Genomic DNA, 20589 nt, shown 5'->3' on the forward strand with positions numbered 1-20589 from the left:
GGTCCTGGTACGCTTGTTTTAGCATCCATCTTCCAACCTTGCTCTATATCAGAAGACTCGTACCTTCATCTGCATAGCAGCAACTGGTTACAATTTATATTGCTTCTAAACACTATTTCTCTATAGATTAAAATAAACAAATGCATCAAGATGCACGAGGCAGCCCTGAGATAGGATGAAACCGACAGTAAATATAATTAGGGCTTCTGATTTTCGGTTTTAACCGATTAAAAAAACAATACAAAAAAAATAAAATAATGAAAATCGGGGTATATCCAATAAACCGGAAAAACACTGGAAATGGTTACTCAATTCATGTTGACTTGATCCCTTTCCCAGTGAAAAAAATAAATAAAATAGCAATGTCCCTCCTTTCTGACTTGTATATTGCATTGATTCGTTCTGAACACTGAGTGGCATCAAATTCCTATACAGTAATCCGTTTTGTATCTGCCCGTCACATATCCGCATTGATCAAGCTCTTCAGCAACATTAGTTTATTATTGAACAGAGATAAGTTCAGAGATTGTAGATCCTACCAAAATTTTCATACACTGTGTTGTATGTGCTCGGTGCGCTATCGTTGCAGGTAGTGTCATGTGAGCTGTTCAGTGTGTTGACTTGATATGTAAATAAATCCTATTCACCTGTGGGGCGTATCAACTTCAGCCTCCACCTCAATCTCAATTGAAGCATGCAAGTGCTGTCGAGTTACTATACATAGTGTGACAGAAAAAAAAACGCACAAGAATTTTGGAGAGTAACTGAAAAATAATTATGTCATAAAGTATATTAAAAGCAAAAGTCACAAAAAAAAAAAAAAAGATTTTCATGAAACTCATAAATAGCGAAAAGTAAGCACTGAAAAATGAAATTAATAAAAACCAAACAGAAGCCCTAAATATAATGTATTAATCATTCAAGAACCACTTAGCACACTACAGTACAAGTAAGCTGCACAGTGTTTCTGATATTAATATTCATCATTTGAATACTTTGAACGGAACAAAATAATGATGTGTTAGGCAAGTCTAGTCTAGTCACAGGGTTCCATATTTTGCTTGATTAAACACTAAACTGCTCTGGCTGTCACAGGAAGAAGGACACTGCATGCTGACAGCTTGATGATTGGCTCCATTTTTTAAATGCATTAGTTAAATTATATTTAAAACACAGAACAACTCTATGCAATGAATCAGCTAAACACACCAGTTTAAAAGCAAAAAGGAAGAAGTAGCTGTCATGGACTAAACATAAAGAGTGACGCAACCTTAAAAATATTTACAACTAATATTGTGTTTTTTGTTTCCACTTTTACAAAAATAAATCTGCTTATCTCTAAATAATATGGTGATGTTCGAGGAAATTCACAGTTTCTATTATAAAAAGAGGAAAAACTTTCTTCCTCCTACTCTGCTCTCCCTGAATTAGTTATCATTTTCTGCCGTCTACTGTAACATTAGTGTTTTGGGTGTTATCAGTTTGCTTCAGGAGAGAACATGTTATAAAACTTCCCCTGGTTTTAAAAGGGACCCACGCCTTCACACTGCACCCAGAATGTGTAGTCTTTTAAGTGGCACAGAATTAGTGCTGTTTCGCTACTGCATGGTTTCTCAGAATTGCTACTTTATCAACCCATGAATTTACACTGTATGCCAGTTACTATGGAGAAAAAGTACAACTTAAATCAAGCAAACCCATCTTCAGTAGCTGTGTTTACAGTAACCTTTTTGATGTTCAAATTAATTTCTATGACAATGAGCCAATTTCCCAAGATAATTTTATAAGTATTCCACTACACACACAAACCTACCCACTGGAAACTTCTCATACAGTTTTCGCTGACTGATACTAACTTTCCAAGTGTAGGAATAAGTGCAACTGAAAAACAAGCTTCAAGTTCAAACAAGAGAATCAAGGGCCTTGTTTCTCTGTAAATGTTAATGATCAACCCAATGAGGAAAACCCCCCACACTCTAAACACTGAGAAACTCTTTTATGGTTAGCAGTAGTGTCTTCCTCTTTCTGATGTATGATTTTAAATGATCCATGGTTCTTTTTCTACTGGAAAGAACACAAAGTATTTTATAAATAATTCGGTGACTAAAAGAATCCCCTTATATTATATTAATGAGAAAGAAACTACCTGTTATTCTAGTGCGTTTTTCTTTTTTTTTTTGGTCATGAGTCTTTCACGCTAATATTAAGCTTTTCCATTTCTAGATTTCTGATCAGAAGATTAGGGGCTGGCAGAATTTACAGGATTAAAATTCACAAAACCAAATAGCATTCAACATAAAGGGCACTCGCTATAGCCGATCACAAAAAGTGGTTTTGTATTCATTGGAGAGCAGTTCATTTTTGACATGGACATACAGCAGATGGCATTGTTTAAACAGTGGAGAGCAGCAAAGACTTAATAATCAGCATATGAATTAGAAATGTTGAATTTTACTTATATATTGTAGACAAAGAGAAGGAGATGCAATACCTTTTTTGGACTAACTGGAGAACACAGACGGAATTGCGGAATTCAGAGAAAAAAATGGAATTAGGCACCCGAGGACATTACCACAAAATCAGTTTAAACAAACAAAATATATATGTATATTTTTTAAAAATTACATTGAAATAGCACAGTGTTTGTATGACAAGAGGCTTCAAGAAACACACGTCATGGGAAAGCATGAAAAACATTTTTGCACCTCTCAGCCACCGTACACGACTGTGATTTTAACTGTAAACAAGCGCTGCCTCTCGTACCACTTCACTTGCTAGCTACCGTTATCGCTTGGGGGAAAACGACTACCTATAAGTTATTCTGAGCAGATACTACTTTAATGACTACTGCAGAAGGTCTAGTTGCTGCATTTGTTCTCCAAAGTTCTCAGGGAGATATTACTAAGTGTCTTTTTATTAAATTAGAACACATCAAAATATATAGGCTTTTATTTACATTGTTTGTCATAATTATTAATGAAAACATTAAATCTATTTTGAAATGTTCAGCTTGTGTTGAAAAGAAAAAATACTAAATTTACAATGCTCCTAGTTTGTTTGTTTGTTTCGATTACATTGTGCCAATTTGTACCATTTCTTCTGAAAGCCCTTTGATTAAAACCCTTTAGAAAGGTATGTTTTTGTAATTTTTTCATGCATTTCTAGTTTCATCATTGCTGTCAATGTATCAAACACTTGGGTTATAAAAAACAAACTAACAAATTACAGATTTTTAAAAACGAAAAAAACGAAAATCAGGAAAAAATAAATCTGAAAATTCTAAATAATAAAATGGATTTCATAGGGCCCTACACAAGCTACCATTTCACCTATCAACAACTTATAGATTTAAATGCTGTTTAAAAGGTGTGTGCATGTCCACATCACAAAAGCACTAGCAAAATGAGAGGTATTTACATTTGATATGATATCTGAAATGCCCACGTTTATCTAGAGCCCCACATCAAATCCACTTTAAACCTGTGTGGTCCTGAGACCGATGGTGTGAAACAGGGGTCCAAAACTACTATTTCTGTTTCAACAATTTCAACCAAAGAAGATAACCAATGGCCTGTCCAGTGGTGGCAACATCTGATCTGTCGCACAATCATGTCATCTAAAATCTTAAGAATTTTCTGACCACAGCTTTGCTAAGCTTTTTTGCAAAAAAACAAAAAAAACTGCTCCTCGAACTGTGTCCTATGTCTTACAACATGTAGGTTCACTGTTCTTTTCTCAAGAGAACCAAAACTGGCTAAATTGCATCCATTTTTGTAATGGGGCAAGCCCAATCACAGTCTTCCAAGATAAAGTTTTGAGACTAGGGCTGATAACCTTGATGTAATAGTTATTAGCTAGTGTAGCAGTAAACAGGCTTCAGATTTATCACTATAGGGGGTCTGTTATAAATACATTAGACACTAGTGTGTTCTCAACAGTAGATAAACTGACATTTTACAGGAGGTAGAACTGATTGCAAATTATGTGGATCATTAATATTTTCAACCACTGCATCTGACAAGGTCGCTGGCTGGTCTGGTTAAAGTTAAAAGTCATATTTAGAAATCCCAGGCCGATAACATTATTGTGTGCTTGCCTTTTTGTGTTTCAATAAGCCACTGAATTGGTTTTGGTTTTAGGTTTGAATATTAGACTGTTTTGGAGTAACTGTTTTTTAAATTGTATTTCTTGACACGAAACAGGGAGCAGTTTTTAAATAGGAGACTAAAATGCTTTTGAATCAAAGTCTGCCTGGAGGGGGTGGGATTTATATAGGAAGGAGACAATAATAATTTTAAACTGTGAATAAGAAACTAAAAATCATACTTTCTAGTGTTAACCTTTTCACAACAGGAAGCAGTTCACTTACCTGCATAGCTTCACAGACCGTCTCCACTGTCAGACTGTCAGTGATAAATTCCACACAAAGCTAGAAAGACATCAGAGAGAAAGGAACCATTATTAAGAATGGAATTTAATATATTACATAAAATAAGCTCCCTTGATAAGCAGATGAACCTCCACTGGTTAATGGTTTTACACAATGACATTTAATGACTTAATATCGTAATGTCAAAGTAAACAAACCCATATGACATTATTTGAATATTTAAAATAACATTTTTATTACTTGACCTGACATGTCAAAGTCATTATTTATTAAACTAATATTCTCACAAGTCAATTTTTGCTTTGTTCTTGTATTTTTGTTTTCTAGACTTTTAATGAGGATTATTATTAAGTGTAGGGCATTGGGAAACAAATAGGAAATACCATTATGTTTATAAAGGGCTGAGTCAAAATGTATGTATGTGTGTGTATATATGTATGCAATAAGGCCCGACAGGCTGTCCGTATATGTCGAATATATGGATGCCTCGGGGTGTTATGAGGCACGAAACGAAGTCGAGTGCCTCCAACCCCCGAGAAGGGCCTTATTGAATGCCTTATTGCATTTATAATACAGTGGATTTGAAGGAAAAAAAGCATAAATCATGTTGAGGGCAAAAAATTATTTGTTTTTTTTATTAAATATCCTTCCGCCAATAAAGTGGTCCCATGTATAACTCTGAACTACACACTAAGTTAAGCTGAGTAAATTAATTTTATTGGAACACGCAAAAGAAAGTACAGGTAGTGGACAAAAAAAATGGAAACACCTGGGTAAATGAGGGACACCAAGTACATTGAAAGCAAGGGCTTCCACACAGGTGTGGCTCATGCGTTAATTAAGCAAATAACATCCCAGCATGCTTAGGGTCATGTATAAAAATGCTGGACAGGCCTGGTTGCCTATAATTATGGCTAGCATGGCTACAAGAGGAGACCTCAGTGACTTTGAAAGAGGGGTGATTGTTGGGGCGTGTTTGGCAAGAGCTTCAGTGACCAAGACAGCTCAACTTGCTGATGTTTCACAAGCAACGGTGTCTAAGGTGATGTCGGCATGGAACTCCGAGGGAAAGACATCATCAGCAAAGGGCAACAGTGGGCAGAAGCGCATACTCAAAGATACACCAGGGGGTGGAGTTGAGACGGCTCTGAGTTATTTTCTTTCCGTCACTGACAGTGCAGACACACTGAGCAGAACAGACGGGAGGAATAAAAATAAATACAACATCTCAGACTTCAGTAATTATTTCAAGGTATGTGTCTGAGATGGATGGATAATGTGCAGAAGTGTCTGTGTTTTTCAGTAGCATTTACAAACTGCTCAAAATACATTATTTTAATTGACAAAGTCGGGGTGACTGAGTATAAAGACGGCTATCTTCCAGTTCATTTAATTGTTCTTCATGCAAATCGGCATGTCTACATACTACTTTAGGATTTTTTGCAGGTAATTAATTGGCCACTCAGTCTAATAGTTACAGCTCTGCATCTGTAACTGTAAAAGCAAGATGGTTACCGTCCGATACTTTTAAATTCTGTGAGGCAGCGCAGTGATTTATAATATGTGTCAAGGCTCCAACTGTCCGTATCCATCCACTATACGGACAGCTGGAACCTTGCTCGACCAGTCACATTGCTTGTTTCACGTTCCATTGCCAGCCCTGGATTATAAACAGGCTTGGTACTTTTCAACATTAATCGGTAAAGCTCATTAAACGTCGAATTCCCCAAAAAAATGAATTCAACTAAAATAAATTTATATACGATAAACTTCGGTAAAAACACTCGCTATTTTTTATTTTCTTACCAAAAATAATCATTTAGAAATCCTCTCTAGTTTGTGTAGTTTATACTTGCTATCTGTCCTGTTTCCGTTCCACTCTGAATGGCTGGGGGTCGCTGTCAGTCATCTCAGTGGTCCGTTAGTATTGTAGTTTCACCCTGTTCTGACAGATCTCGTTGACTAAAGCAGTGTCAGAATGCTCTCATTTGTTTAAATGACTGTCAATCATCAAGACCTGCACCGACTGTACACTTTCATTTGCCAGCTACAACGCCTGTCATTCAAAGCGCCTACTTTGAAATTAGCGGTTTAAGGTGTACGTAACCTTTAACTGGCATAAAAAGTTTTAAAATTTTTTTTTTTTTTTTTTTTTTTTTAAAGCATAAAGGTCGATTTCACCCATTCTCTGCTTGAAATGAAAAGATAAAAAAAGAAAATGGTAAATATTAATCCTCGATTTGGCCACAAAAAAGAAAAAAAATGAATAGTAGCAATCCTATACACATATATATATATATATATAAACGATAGGGCAGCAAAAACAAAACAATAAGGGACTATTGACCAAAAAACTGGCTCCTCTGTACATGAAAACATTATTTTTCACACTTAAGTTAGCAGTCTAGTGAGATTTTTGCCATGTGATTGAAAAAACAAACTGTCATCTAAGTGTTAGGTGTTATTCAAATGCCATTAAATCATTGTAACATTCTGAGAAAGAAAAAGCCTGTGTGAAAAACCTGAACTGTGGGAGGCTGTCATCTTGGTGTGAGCCAACCTGTGGATGTTTTCAGAGTTTCATTGCACCTCAGGCCTCAGCACTCCCACATGAGCTCACAGCAAGAATAAACAGAAACCCACTGCAGGCACTGTGCAGTATGTGTTGCTTAAGTGTGAGCCTATCAGTAGGAGGGTTTATTTCTGTCTTGGTTTAAGACCTGTTCTGGAGATCGACTCCTTTACGTGTTTTACCAGCTCACACACAACTCAAACTTTCAGCAAACAGGGGTTAAAAACCTCACAAAGTATTAACAAGGGTTTGAAGTGTATTGAGTGGTATACCTATTTATTCACTCAGAGATGTATTTGCTTATTTTACCAGTATACAAAATATTGTCAGTATTACACCACGTCTAACTACATTACTGGTCACAAACCAAGTTTGTCACGCTGGTTAGAAAGAGTTAAACACAAAAAAGAAAGTCTACTGCAGATGTTGGAAATCAAATATGGACATTCCTTATTAGTACATATTTATTAAATACGAGGCCTAGATCCAACTACAGCACTAAAAATGACCTTAGACTTGGATGCAGAGAGAGCATTAAAACGATGTGAGAAAGCACATGCTATTAAATCAAGTCATAACTTTCATAAGGATAGTGGGTTTTTTCATGGACTACTTATAAGGATGTCAATATAATGCAAATTATATATAAAGTAAAGTGTTTTATAATCAGAAATGCAATTAATAAAAGCTCAGCCAATCAGATAAAGGTCACAGTGACCTACAGTACTGTGCATTCACAAAATGTAGTATCACAGCACTGCAGTTTGGATCGGTAGAAATGCTATGGTTACAGAAAGATTATGACAATATCTGTTTATGGTTTCCCGGACACAGCAAATTCTGAATCCCTTGTTGTTCTCTCTTCTCCTTTTAAAAGTTGCTGTTCTATTCATTAAGCCTTGCTGTTTAGCATTTCATAGAAAGTGTGGGCAGCCATCAGTAACTGAATTATAGAACATGATTTCTGTACAAACGCTAATGATCTGAAAGACAGCTACCAGGCTTCTGTACATTTACAGTGAAAATGATGCATTTAACCTTACATTCCTTGCATAGCATAATTCCCAAAGGAAGAAGAAAAGAGCATTAGAATATCAGTACGCGTTATGATGACAATAAGGCTATGGGTTTGTGCAGGGCAGGTGGGTATAGGAGACACACTGAAGGAAAAATAGCCAATATCACAAATTAATTCTGTCTCTCTGCCAAGCACATAGTAAACAATCTCATATTCAAACACATATAACACACACACACATATATATATATATATATATATATATATATATATATATATATATACATATATACACATATATATATACATATATACACACACACACACACACATACACACAATCCCATATACTGAATCAAAATATTTTGCTATATCATTTTGTTTAGTTCTTTTTGTCTCTCAGCTAAAATCTGAAGACTTTTGTTTCTTATAACTTATCAGAAATGTTAATCAACAGTATTCTCAGCATCTTTGGGTTTTTGTAAGTTCAGTTATATGGTATTATGTGTAAACTTACTTAAAAAACAAACATAACTGTTGTGCTGTAAGTAAACTGTACATTACATTTGGAAAATTAAAATAAAAAAATTAAATTAAATTAAATCAATTTGCAGACTTTTGCAATTCAATCCTTGAGTTTTATTCGATCACAGAACGCTAAATCCTCTACAGGGTGGTGAACCAGCTCCTGAGGATTAAGCTCATTTTATTTAATAGGTATTAAAATCTGATGTGATTGGTGGCTTCAGGAGAATCTGTCAGATTGTCACTTTGCTACTTGGTGGCCTGGGGACCCAATAGCAATTTCTATTCTCATTTTCTATAAAGCTTATACTGCTGTCTTTTCACTTCATTATGAGAGGTAGTGTGCCAGTTACGATTTGGTTTATGTTCCTTTGCATTCCAGTATTAAAACTACAACCAAGTATAAGGCTTAGTAATACTGCTAAAGAGTGTTTGCCTGCTGTTGAGGAATTAAAGGGCATTGAGGCTAAAATATAGTCTTGGTTCCACAAGACCATTGGGATATAATGGACCACCCAGTAGCTGGAGACACAAAAAGATGTGGGAAAACATGTCCACAGACATCTGTAACTTGCATTCATTCCAATTAGTATTGGCTGGTTCTTTTGATGTTGAGATGTTTCTCACGAAAGGGTCCTTAGACATGTATTCACACAGCAGCTGCTTAAAAGACAATACTGTCTTTGAAAATAGATACTGTACTTCTTTTTGAAGTCCTTGCTCATAATGACAGGTGAATGGTTAAAATGATTTATATTTTACAGCACTGTCTATATCGCTATTTACCAGGCCAGGACATTGCACGTTAAACCACGATCTAAATAGAAAAAAACTAAAGAGAATGCTGACAAACTCATAAAATAGGATATATAACAAATAAGAAATAAACACTAAAAGTACATATAGCTAAATAAATAATCCCAGTAAATCATATCTAATATGTATTACCATCTGTGACAGGGTAGCATCACGGCCTAAGCAGTTACCGGCAGGAAGAGAGACTTGGAGACAAGAAAGCTGCAGTGAAGCGCTACTGCGCACATTTAATTAACACAGTACAGTAAACGAAAACTCACGCACAGGGGCCAAAACAAAAGGTCTATACAAAAACTCACAGACATAAACAGGATAGCAAAAAAGCACCTTCACCAACACCGACATTAACCTCTCCAACACCCGTGATTCCCCTTCTTATACACCTGTGGCTGGAGCCTCATTACCCATTAATCATTCAATTATGGCCCCAGCCACATTTCCGCCCCCCTCCCCCACCTTATATCAGCAGGGCTATCGCCCTGTCACACCATCCCTACATAGATCACAAATTTTCCTATATGAAAGAACAAACAACAAAAAAATTAAGCATGATGTACATTAGGAAAAGTTTATCAAATTTATAGCACAATTTTCTCCATTGCATGCCAATGCTGGTAAATCATTATATGAACGCTTTAGACAAAATCCATAAATTGACCTTAACTGTGAAATGATCCCCTTATTCTGCTGCTTTAATGTGGGGGAGGTAGAGACTTAATTGTTATAGTTTATTTTGACTGTTTAAAAAAAAAAAAAAAAAAAAATGCTGAAATTCCTGCAAGACCATGCATGAGTCACAGTGTTCTCACAAGCTCAGGGAGACAACTCTATTTTATCAAATCCAACACTGCCCCAGTCGACTGCCTCTAACACAATCCTGAGCACTGTCATGGGAAATACTTCTGCATGCTGTCCAATCCCTGACCAAGGGAAAGTTCCCAAGCTGAGGAAATATGAGTCTTTAAATAGAAATAATACTGTAATACAACAGGGCTGGAAATTCCTAAGCAGATGTTAGATTATTAACCCACTCAAGACACAACTGTTTTGAGTTTTATAAACCTTTGATCTTTCCCAAGTATTTCCTCTTAATTTTAACCATATGTTTCCTTGAATCTACCATACTGGGTATTTAATAAAATAATTCCAGATACATCTATTATTTTTAATTCAGGTGAATGAAAAAAAATTACAATTTATTGATCCACTTTTTCTTTTGCTGAAGATTCTTCTGTTTTTTGGACCTGTGCCAGGGTAACCCCTGCCCCTGGGTGTATTTGGTTTATTTTGTATTTTTTGGGTTATGTAGCATGGGTGAGTTAAAAGTGTATATTGGTATGTGGGCATGGGGTGTCACAATTTGTTCACATGCAGACTGTGCCAGGGCCACATTGAATGATTAGCAATTAAGTCCTGGCACAGCTGTATTTAAGGAGCACAAATTTCTCACTCGAGGTTGGGTACAGTGAGGCGGTACGGGAGAGAGAGGAGGAGAGAAATAAATAACAATTGCTACTTGTGCTGAAAAAGCTCAGCACGATACTTGCTTGTTTAGTGTTCGCTGTGGTTTATAACTGTCTGTCTGTTTTGGTCATTGTGCCGTTTTGTTTTGTTAAGTGTTTTATTTGGTCTAAATCTTTGTATTTGTTTATTAAATCTGCGCACCAGTGCCGTTTGCTTACAGTACTTGTGTCCGGTCTTCTTCCTGGTCAGACGTCACCACCAGCCATCCTGGTCACAGGACCACAGAAGAGCCTTTTGAAATACAACTCGATAAGACCAACCAAAAGTAGAAATATTATTAGTTGTTTTGAAATCTCCATAATCACTTTCACAAAAATATGAACCGTTAAATGTATCAAGTGTGATTTAACTACAGTATACAGTTTAGTTTAAAAGTAATTTATGTAAGCAGATTGCAGCACACTATGTAAGCGATTGCACCAAACTGCGGGTACATTGCCTGGTTTACAGCACAGTATCCCTACCACAGTTGGCATGGAAACAGAAAAATCTAACATGCCCAAATAAAGATGACAAACAGCCACGTGTTGAATAAAAGGCAGTTTGCAAAGAAGGTTAGGTATATATTTTGAAACATTCAACTTTTCAACCCTGGAATTCACCTGTGCATCACTGTGTACCACAAAAAATTCTCATCCACTAATAAAGCTAACAATTTATCGCATCGCATATACCGGTAGTCACATGTGGATTTTTAAAACAAAAAATGTTAATTTCACATCACAAGCTGGGAAGCCGACTTTACCATGGGAGACACATTTCCTATCAACCTCTGCCTGACATTTCTTACATTAATGATTCACTCGTTAGAGATCATTGGCATAATTACCGGCCAAGAAATTACATCAGTGATTCACTTTCAGAACTGTAATAACCTCCAGCATGTTACAGGGTTCAGTATTTTTTTTTTCTTTTTCTTAAATGAGGCATAACTGTTATATATCGTCAGTATGCAGATGATTTATAAAAAAATATCTTATTTAAAGAAACTTACAGGAAGTGAAACCAACAGTGGCATCAGTAGTTCTGCACAACTGACACCTCAAACAGATCTTTAACATGCATGAAGTATAGCAAAGACAACTGGCAAAACTCAAATATACTTTCCCCATGATTAATAAATAGAAAAAAAACAGTACCTAATTTCTTCAAAGTGAGTAATATATATTTTTTCTTATTCTGAAAATCTCTCAATTTATTCTAAAGGAAACTAAATGGTTTCAACTAAACAGTTTCTCGAGCATGTATCTTGACATCTTATTTTACCATACTTCAACTGGCATAGTTGAGCAATGAGCTCATGCAGTGGCTACACAGTTTAATAATATCCAATTTTTCTATATAATTAAAATCCCAAAAGCAAAAGGTATAGTGCAGTGAAAAAGTAGGTCACCCTGAACATGTATTGTATGTAAAATAAATCAGTTTAACTACAGTATACTACACTATTTTCCACCTAATTGAATGCACTCTCATTAAATTAAAACTGAAGCTTTTTCATATAGGGTGAAACAACTGTCCGCTCACCAGCACTGTGATGTCACTGCATTCACAGCTGGTGTCTGCAATTCTCATAATAACCATTTATAACAGTCAATGACTTTCTCTGCATCAGTTGAGGTGGATGTGTTGTATGAATCATATGTCTGCTGTAAGAAAACACCTGGTTCATGCTCCATTGAATATCATTTTGTCATCGGCAGCAACAACAGTAACAATTTCCTTTAAGAGAATACTTTATGCAAAAGGGTTTTACATCACTAGACAGGAAACCTCCTTTCCCCTTGGCTTTCTTCCACCAGGATCTTTCCAGTAAGCTCTATTCAACAAGCTGGGGCTTCAAAGTCAGTAAATATAATATCAAACACGCCCAGTTATTCAGTTTTTAACAAAGGAATGTCATCAAATAAATCCATTAATATTACTGAATTACTCTGGTTCAGGCTGAAGTTCAAGATCCACATTAGTCACTGCTGCAAACATATTGAAAGACAACAATTCACTGGCAAATCAGCTGAACAAATAGATTGTTTGACATGCTAAGATATTTGATATTGTATTTTTTTTTTCTACAATGTCTTAATTCAATACACATGGTCTTACAACAAACTCCATTCACATATCTATTTGAGGTTTTTTTTTAATGAAAATCTTAGAAGTTGTGACAAGCATTTGTAATAAGCATCAAAGTAAAAAAATGTACTGTAATTATTCCTCCTAATGTATATGTGTTCACAGTTCCACCAGTCATAGATCTGTATATACGAACATGCCTTACAGTAAATACAAGTAAAGGCATGGGCTTTTGTTTGAAATCTACCCAACTTTTAAAACCTACCACATTTATAGGAGACTGAAGTGCCCTAACAAAGACCACATTAAAGTTAAGGGGCGGAGAGCTGATCACAGGCTTTTACAAAGAATGTTGGTGATGTCTTAAAATTGACACTGACATGATTATGACGGCCCTGGATTCCAAAGAATATTAGAACCTTTGTGCTACGTCTGGTCACCTAGTTTTAACGTGAATGGCTTCTTCTTACATTGTAATGATGTGTTAAATGTCTGCCACAATCTGGGCAAGTGGCAGACTGAAACCAGTTTTATGGTTTGTTCCTCATAACCCATTACCTCTAAATTGCCACTAGTCTCTTAAACAAACACCAATAAAACTCAACTCTCTCCTTCCTAAATTATGCAAAATCTGAGAAAAAAATTATCCGATGATTGTTTCTATTTAGATTTGCCATTAGTATAGAAATGCGTATTTTTACGTAAAACAATTACATTTAAATAGTTTTAGAATCCCAATATATAAAAAGCTGATTTAAAATTATGCATAAGTAGTTATACAACGTGAACAACAATTCAGTTTTCAAAATATGGATGTTCAGGAAAAATGCAAGGTTAAGGGTTAATTATAGGTCCCTGTTACACAAAGAAATCACTTGAAATGTCTTTGTCGTTGGATAAGCAAATAACAAAAATTATTTTTTTCTTTCATTTTTAAAAGAACATAATTTCCAGGCTCGCCACTATTAATTATTGCCAAAAAAAAACAAAACACATTTTCTATGTTTCCTCAAACATGCATAAAACAACTGATTATAGTTGCAAAATACATTGGAAATGCCTGCTTTGTACATTATACTATTCATAACATACCCCCTTTAAAAGTTTACTCTGGTAAAAAAAAAAACTGATCACGGTAATGGTGCAGTTCTCCATGCAATCCCACACATACTTCTGCTTACCATGTTTATAATATGCTTTACTAAAGTTTGCTATGCAGTTACCATGGTCTACTGAACTTATTGATTGTCATGAATTGAGATTGTGTGAGATTGAAAATTAATTAGAGACACGACACGACTATCCTCAGTGTTTTCTGTTTCTATTAAAAAAAAAAATAATAATAATAATTATGAACTTGGTCTTACCTTGATCTCATGCAGCCCTGACCATGGCCCACTAGCCATGAATCTCAGCAGGGGAACAGGAAACTCTCCATGACCCCTGGGAGAGAAGTGCTCATCTCCAAATAGCTTAGTGTGAAACTTTGCAGGGGTCACTTACAGCCTCCTACCCTCCTTACCTAGTGCATCAGCAAGTGTATGGGTAAAAGGCAAATAAATTCCTTGTAAAGTCTCAGATATTGAATGCTGTGTTAAATGGGTAATTAATAACCATGTCCTTAAAGTCTGTTTTGATGTAGATGACATCATTTTTACTGTGACTGATGTGAATCCCATTTATCCTTCCACTGCACAATAAATTCACTTCCTGTGGATTACGTATAAGAGCCCCACCTGAACACATATATATGTGCGAGGCTCACGTGGGGTCAGGAAGTAAATTTGTACAGTTTTGGCAGGGTAAATGGGTTTCACTAAAGTCTGGTTAACTTTTAGAAAAATTGTAATGATCTTGTGAAAATGTTGTTATGGAAATTCCTTATTTAAAAAATATTTTTTGACTCCTTTGTGTGTAGTATTGGCAACACAGAGTGACAATGTAAATAGATTATTCTAGAAATATAGGGATTAATGGTTTCTGGCATGAAGTTGAATAAGACTGTACTGTACACAAAGCAATAAATTCCCACTATTGGTGTCAGTGTCACTAAAATCAGATTCAAGTTGCAAAGGAACAGGATATGATCACATTGCATGCAAATGTTCATTGCTCACCACCAAAAGCTGAAAAGCAAGATGGTCTAGTTACATCTCCTGCAGCCTTCATACTTAAATCAACTCAGCCTGTCTTTGTCAGCATATACAAGATGCTGCTGAGATGATATTTCATGACTTAATTTAAGTTCAGGTGCTGGGAAAAGGAGTATTTTTAAATGGCCCCTTCCTGCTGAAGAAAATTCAGTGAGGCAAAGGCATTTTTTGCTTTTATAAGATTTGAAAACATACTGCTCAAATATATGTTTACAGGGTAAATACAGCTTATTTATAAAGGTTTACAATACATTAGATATATCAATTATTCATAGTAAACAGGCTACTTGACATTACCTATTACAATAACTACATAAAAGCAAACACCTTCTTGAGCATGTATCATTGATCATTAACTGAAACATTCAGAACAAAAATATACTACTATAAATTAACAAACAAACAAACAAACCCTCTCCTCTTCAGACAATAGCACTCACCCATTTAAAAGCCCAGGTGTCAAGACTAAGCTTTGGAGGGTGAAAGAATGGTTAAGGCCTGGTCACAAGGGAGGCGACAAATGTTTCTCTTTTGACCACCCTGGGCAACACACCGGCAACATGTCTCCCACTTAGGATGATATACTATGCAGTATGCCTGTCATTCCTACATTAACCCCCAATAATAACATCTTTTGTTTTAACAGTAAACTAAGTGATGTTTTTTTTTTTTAAATCTCAGGTCTGCCTTCTTGTTCTCGAAAGCCTAGAATTAAAAGTACTGTATTGTTTAAGATAATGAATACCAACATATTTATTATGTTTAGCATATTAAATATGTAGACCTACTAACTAAATAATTCTGCTAATGTACACCTTTTTATTTAATCAAGAAGGAACTACAGGTTTGTTTATGTAATTAGTACATTTTTATATCGTAATCTTCGCTGCATGTTTATGTCTCATGACAAAAACGTGCATTATGATTGGGTTGCATTACATTGTTGCCTGTGTGTTGCCAGCTTGTTGATTAAATTATCATCTCTGGGGTGACCACCGCAAACTTGAAAGCAACATGCAGGAAACAAATGTGTTCCTCTTGTTGCAGTCGACAAAAGTCGCCCCATGTGACCAGGCCTTAAAGGTCATCCATCCAAACAATGTGACAGTATAAGTGATACTATGTCAAGCCAAGGACAAAAGCATAACTGTACCTTAACAGTGTGCTGATTAGATCTGTAACAAGAGCCTGCACGTGAAGTGCACATAACAAAGCAAGCTCAGCACAGAGCAACACATGAAAGGAAGCAGCAGCAATTCAAGTAATCACTGCGGATGTCCGGCGACAGGTTGGGATCTATTTCTATATGGAGCACCAGTCCTAAAGGACAGATGACACTATTAAAGAAAGAAAGGTAAGAAAGAATGGAAAAAAAACTGCTCTCTGATGGACTGAGGACCCACATCTTGGCAGAACTTTACTGTATTCTTTATTTTTTTTATTTCCAATATATTTTCAATTACCTTCTTTTGATGCAAGATCCAACTACGTCAGATGACAACTGAAAAATCAGCCCTATGCAAAACTGTAAATGTGGCATACAGACAACCTCCATTAACCTCCATTTATCTAATATCACCTGGTCCAGTTCAAAACAATGCTTAGCACATACACATAGTACAGTCTCTCACTAAACCCTGCAATAGACTAAAAGCAGATATGAACTGCGGTATTTGTCATAAAATAATGGGATTCTGGTTTAAGGGAATCACTAAACTCCACACTGCAAACTAATAAAATGTCAAATATCAAAATGACTCTCACCAGAATGTTTTTCTTTATATCAGCACGAAACAGCTTGCATTTCATTGGCTTAATCAATATCATATTATAAAACTAACCACTGAGGCCATACAGGGTCTTTATAAAGGGTTGCCAAATTAATTTGATCAGCCTAAACTGGGTTAAATATACATGTCTGTTGCTTTGGACACTTTGCTTACCTATCTGACGTAAAGTGCTGAATTTTGGTACGGACACAGTACGAGCCAAGATGAACACAATGATGCAATAAAAAAAAGTCCATATCTCATTATTAATGAATTATGTGTGAACGTCGCAGAGTGATGGGATGCTGAATAGGAGTCCTCACACACAGATTTTTTTTATTGCAGTATTGTGTTACCCCAAGCCAAAGCGACTTTATACCAGCCCTGTATTATACCCCTTTATTCTTTAGATATCCACGATTACATTAAAATCTACCTTTGCAGTAGTACTTTACATTTTATACATTATCAAAATAGTTGATTCACATATTGGAGAACACAGGGCAATATTTTTTATTCTTGTACAAGCCCATTACTATTCAAGTTCAGAAGCAATAAGGTTTTCCATGCTGATAATGCCATTTGTACTTCTGGATACCATGTAAACATATTAATTAACAATGCTAGCTAACACCAGCTGTCTGAAAAACAAATCAGGCTATATAGCCTGATTAATAAACTGCAGACTAAATGTCATATGGTATGCTGTCACCCCATTCCCAGCTCATGCATTATCCCACTGCCTCAGCAAACTGGATGACTTCCTGATATTCAGCAATGTCCATGCATCTTACAGCACGCTTAAATCTTACAATTTTACAAAGGGAAGCAGGGTTTGCATGAATCCTAGCATATCCTTACTTTCCATTGAGAATATTGGGGGTACAAGGCTTTAAAAATCAATTCCTTGCATGTTACTAGTGTTGGAATTCAAATACCACCCTAGGTCTTAAAAGGTTAAACTGCTGCCTCATGATACCTTATCACTTCCTGTGCTGTGGGCCCAATGGTTTTCTTTTACCTTGATTTCAGTAGTGATTTTTAAAAAAATGAAAACCAAAAACTTTCATATGCAGGTATTTTTCAGAAAAATAAAAAACGTTAATCATTTTTTGTTTCTGCGCATTTCAACATAATATATTGACCAACTATTTTCTGAATAGGTTCTAATCTTGTTAATGGACTATTGTGTAAATAGGTTCCTTGTTGTGGCTTGGCTTCTTACAAATTTCTTTTTTCAAGGTCGGCTAATCATACAAATAAAAAAGGAAGTACACAAAGTTGTAGTGCTAATATCCATGTTCAAAATATTATCACAGCAAGGTCCTTAACAACCTACAGAAACAAACATGTCAATGTTTGAAAATGCTGTATTTGTGCTTTTACTGTGGTGCAACACGGAGAAATGTTTGTAGCTATTCAACAGCTACTGTGTGAACAGTACATTTTAAGGTGTCAACCACCTGTCTGGTGTAGAAATTATAAATTTGAACGGAAAAGTGTTGGGTTTTACTTGCACATTATTAGTTAAAACAAAGTGTTACAATAGCTTACTTTTTATTTTGTGTAAACCCTTTGAATCTCTTTTTATACTTAACTTTTGTTTTTGCACAACTTCCACTGAGCTCTACTTTATGACACTTTAGAAACATTCTCCAGGCAAGAAAAATAAATCTATATGCTTAAACTAATCTCCAACCAAACTCTTTGTATGGAAAAGCACCCTCATCTCTAGGCAGTATAAAAATCATTTATATTTATAACAAATTCTCCTTCAAAAGCAGCACACTATGTTCTGTCTGCTGTTTGTTTTCCAGCTCAAGAAAATCCCTGCCTTCCTCCAGACCTCACTGCTTCAAGGGCTGTAACTCCTAATAACATAGCATTGATTTATATCAGCCCCTACAGACATGCCCAGGCCTGCACAAGCTAAAGGTTATACTGCAAAAAAATCCTCCCTGCTCATTTTTCAATGCACAAGGTCAAGCAAGTGTTTCAAATTTCAAAACATTTTTGACTGTCATGTGGCCAACCGGTGTGGTACAAACTGAACACATTCAAGGACTATAAATGAGAAACATGATTATTAAAAAGGGCATGAGATGAGTTATAAAACACCTTGGATAAATTACTACAGGTTACATCTATTTATACACATTGTTTTGTTTGATGCAACTACTGCCAGGGTAAACAGAGCATACCCAGCCATGGTGATGGACTGGACAGATGTCACTTCATGTGGATAGGTCTCATGTTGAACATTCAATCTAAAGCCCCTTTCACACTATCATTTCTGGCTACCTGGGTCACAATCCTGCGTAGTGTGAAACCACGTACCTGGGTCGTATCCGGGTTAACCCGGGTCCCAGCGACCCACCTCAGGATGTGGGTCAACACGCTTTGACATGGTTGAGCGAGACAAAATACATTACAGCGGACGAAATAGCAAACAGTCACACCTGCGTGAAGGTTTCACTTCCGAAAGGAACATTTTTGTTCATTCCGTTTAGCCATATTTGTGTTGCTTGAGACACACCATGAGCCAGATTGCAGCAGGGATGAAGAAACGTTTGCTCTAATCAACATTTGGGCCACCGGTTCAATCCAGAGAAGCTCGGATGGAAGCGTCTGTAACAAGCTGCTTCCAGGGCATCGATATTCGCATTGTTCACTTGTGCCTGTCTCCGAAGTAAACCCTGCTTATCAAAAGCATTGTGAAATCATGTATCTGACCCCCAAGCCACAGGGTCCTAAGGGGCTTTATTAAGCTCTATTCCTTTTGTTCATTTTTTTTTCTTTAAATAGTTTTTTGTTTAATTCTAATGCATTCTGTATTTTTGCTGATAAAAAGTAGTCATCAATGCCAAATGCTCACAGTGATTTTGTGACTTGACCACTAAGAACAACACTAAGAGCTGAGACCCATTGGATATACTTAATGCAGTAGTAACCCCAAACAGGTGGCACACAGAAGTATGTCGCAGTCAGTCAATACCAACATGTAACATAGCCATTTAGAGGTCAAGTTTGATAAAAACTGGTTTTAGAATTTTTGTTTTGACGGTTTCAATGCCTTTTTCTGTGTTTCTACAAAAACTGAACTTTAATGTGCAACTGTCTTATCCTGCTCTTAACACTGCCTGGCATAGCCATCACTGAAATATCCAGTGTGTTGCAAAACAATTAACGCTACAGGTTTAACCACAAACTCCTTCACACCTGTGCAAAACATAATGATAAAAGGTAAACAATTACAAATACTATGCCCCCAGCAGCTTATCGCCACTGTATTTTCCAAATTAAATCATTTACCACCGAATGCTGCAAGACACTATAAATACACAGACAAGGAATTGCTTGCTTCTGAACTCAAGCTTCATCATTACCAAAATCGGCAACCGATTACATTAACAAAGGTGAGCTAATGGTAAGAATCATGCACCCAGAATTAGAGACACACCTTTCGAAGATCATCCAGTCCGTATTCCACAGCTGAAGTTAAAACCTCCAGAGCCTAGGGGTAGAACAGAAGGTAGTATACAGGTTAAAAAAAAAGGTACATTATTGTTAGTGTCACACGATACAATATTTAAATGAAAACCGTGACAGTCAATTTCTTGAAACTGATGTACTGTTTCATGAAGAAATTCCTAATAAATACAGTAGCCTCATCAGATCAACCACTAGAAAGTTTCTCATTGCAAGAAACCATTTTCACTGCCTGAACTGCAATCAATTGAATCAGCTCA

At 36.1% G+C, this 20589-nt stretch overlaps 1 protein-coding gene across 5 annotated transcripts in view; it reads right to left on the reverse strand.

Moving 5' to 3' along the window:
- LOC117402644 (BTB/POZ domain-containing protein 19-like) overlaps nucleotides 1-20589 on the reverse strand; it is a 37349-nt gene that overhangs the window by 12838 nt on the left and 3922 nt on the right. For 4 of the 5 annotated variants that reach the window (XM_034004012.3, XM_034003996.3, XM_059031662.1 and 1 more), the window contains exons 3-4: nucleotides 20301-20354; nucleotides 4370-4429 (exon numbers count right to left, since the gene is read on the reverse strand). In XM_034004012.3, coding sequence (XP_033859903.1) covers nucleotides 4370-4429; nucleotides 20301-20354 — 114 coding nt within the window. The remainder of the gene's footprint in view (nucleotides 1-4369; nucleotides 4430-20300; nucleotides 20355-20589) is intronic. The other variant, XM_059031663.1, reaches the window with a different exon arrangement.

This window comes from Acipenser ruthenus, chromosome 10, assembly GCF_902713425.1.
Source record: "Acipenser ruthenus chromosome 10, fAciRut3.2 maternal haplotype, whole genome shotgun sequence".
NCBI classification, from domain to species: domain Eukaryota; kingdom Metazoa; phylum Chordata; class Actinopteri; order Acipenseriformes; family Acipenseridae; genus Acipenser; species Acipenser ruthenus.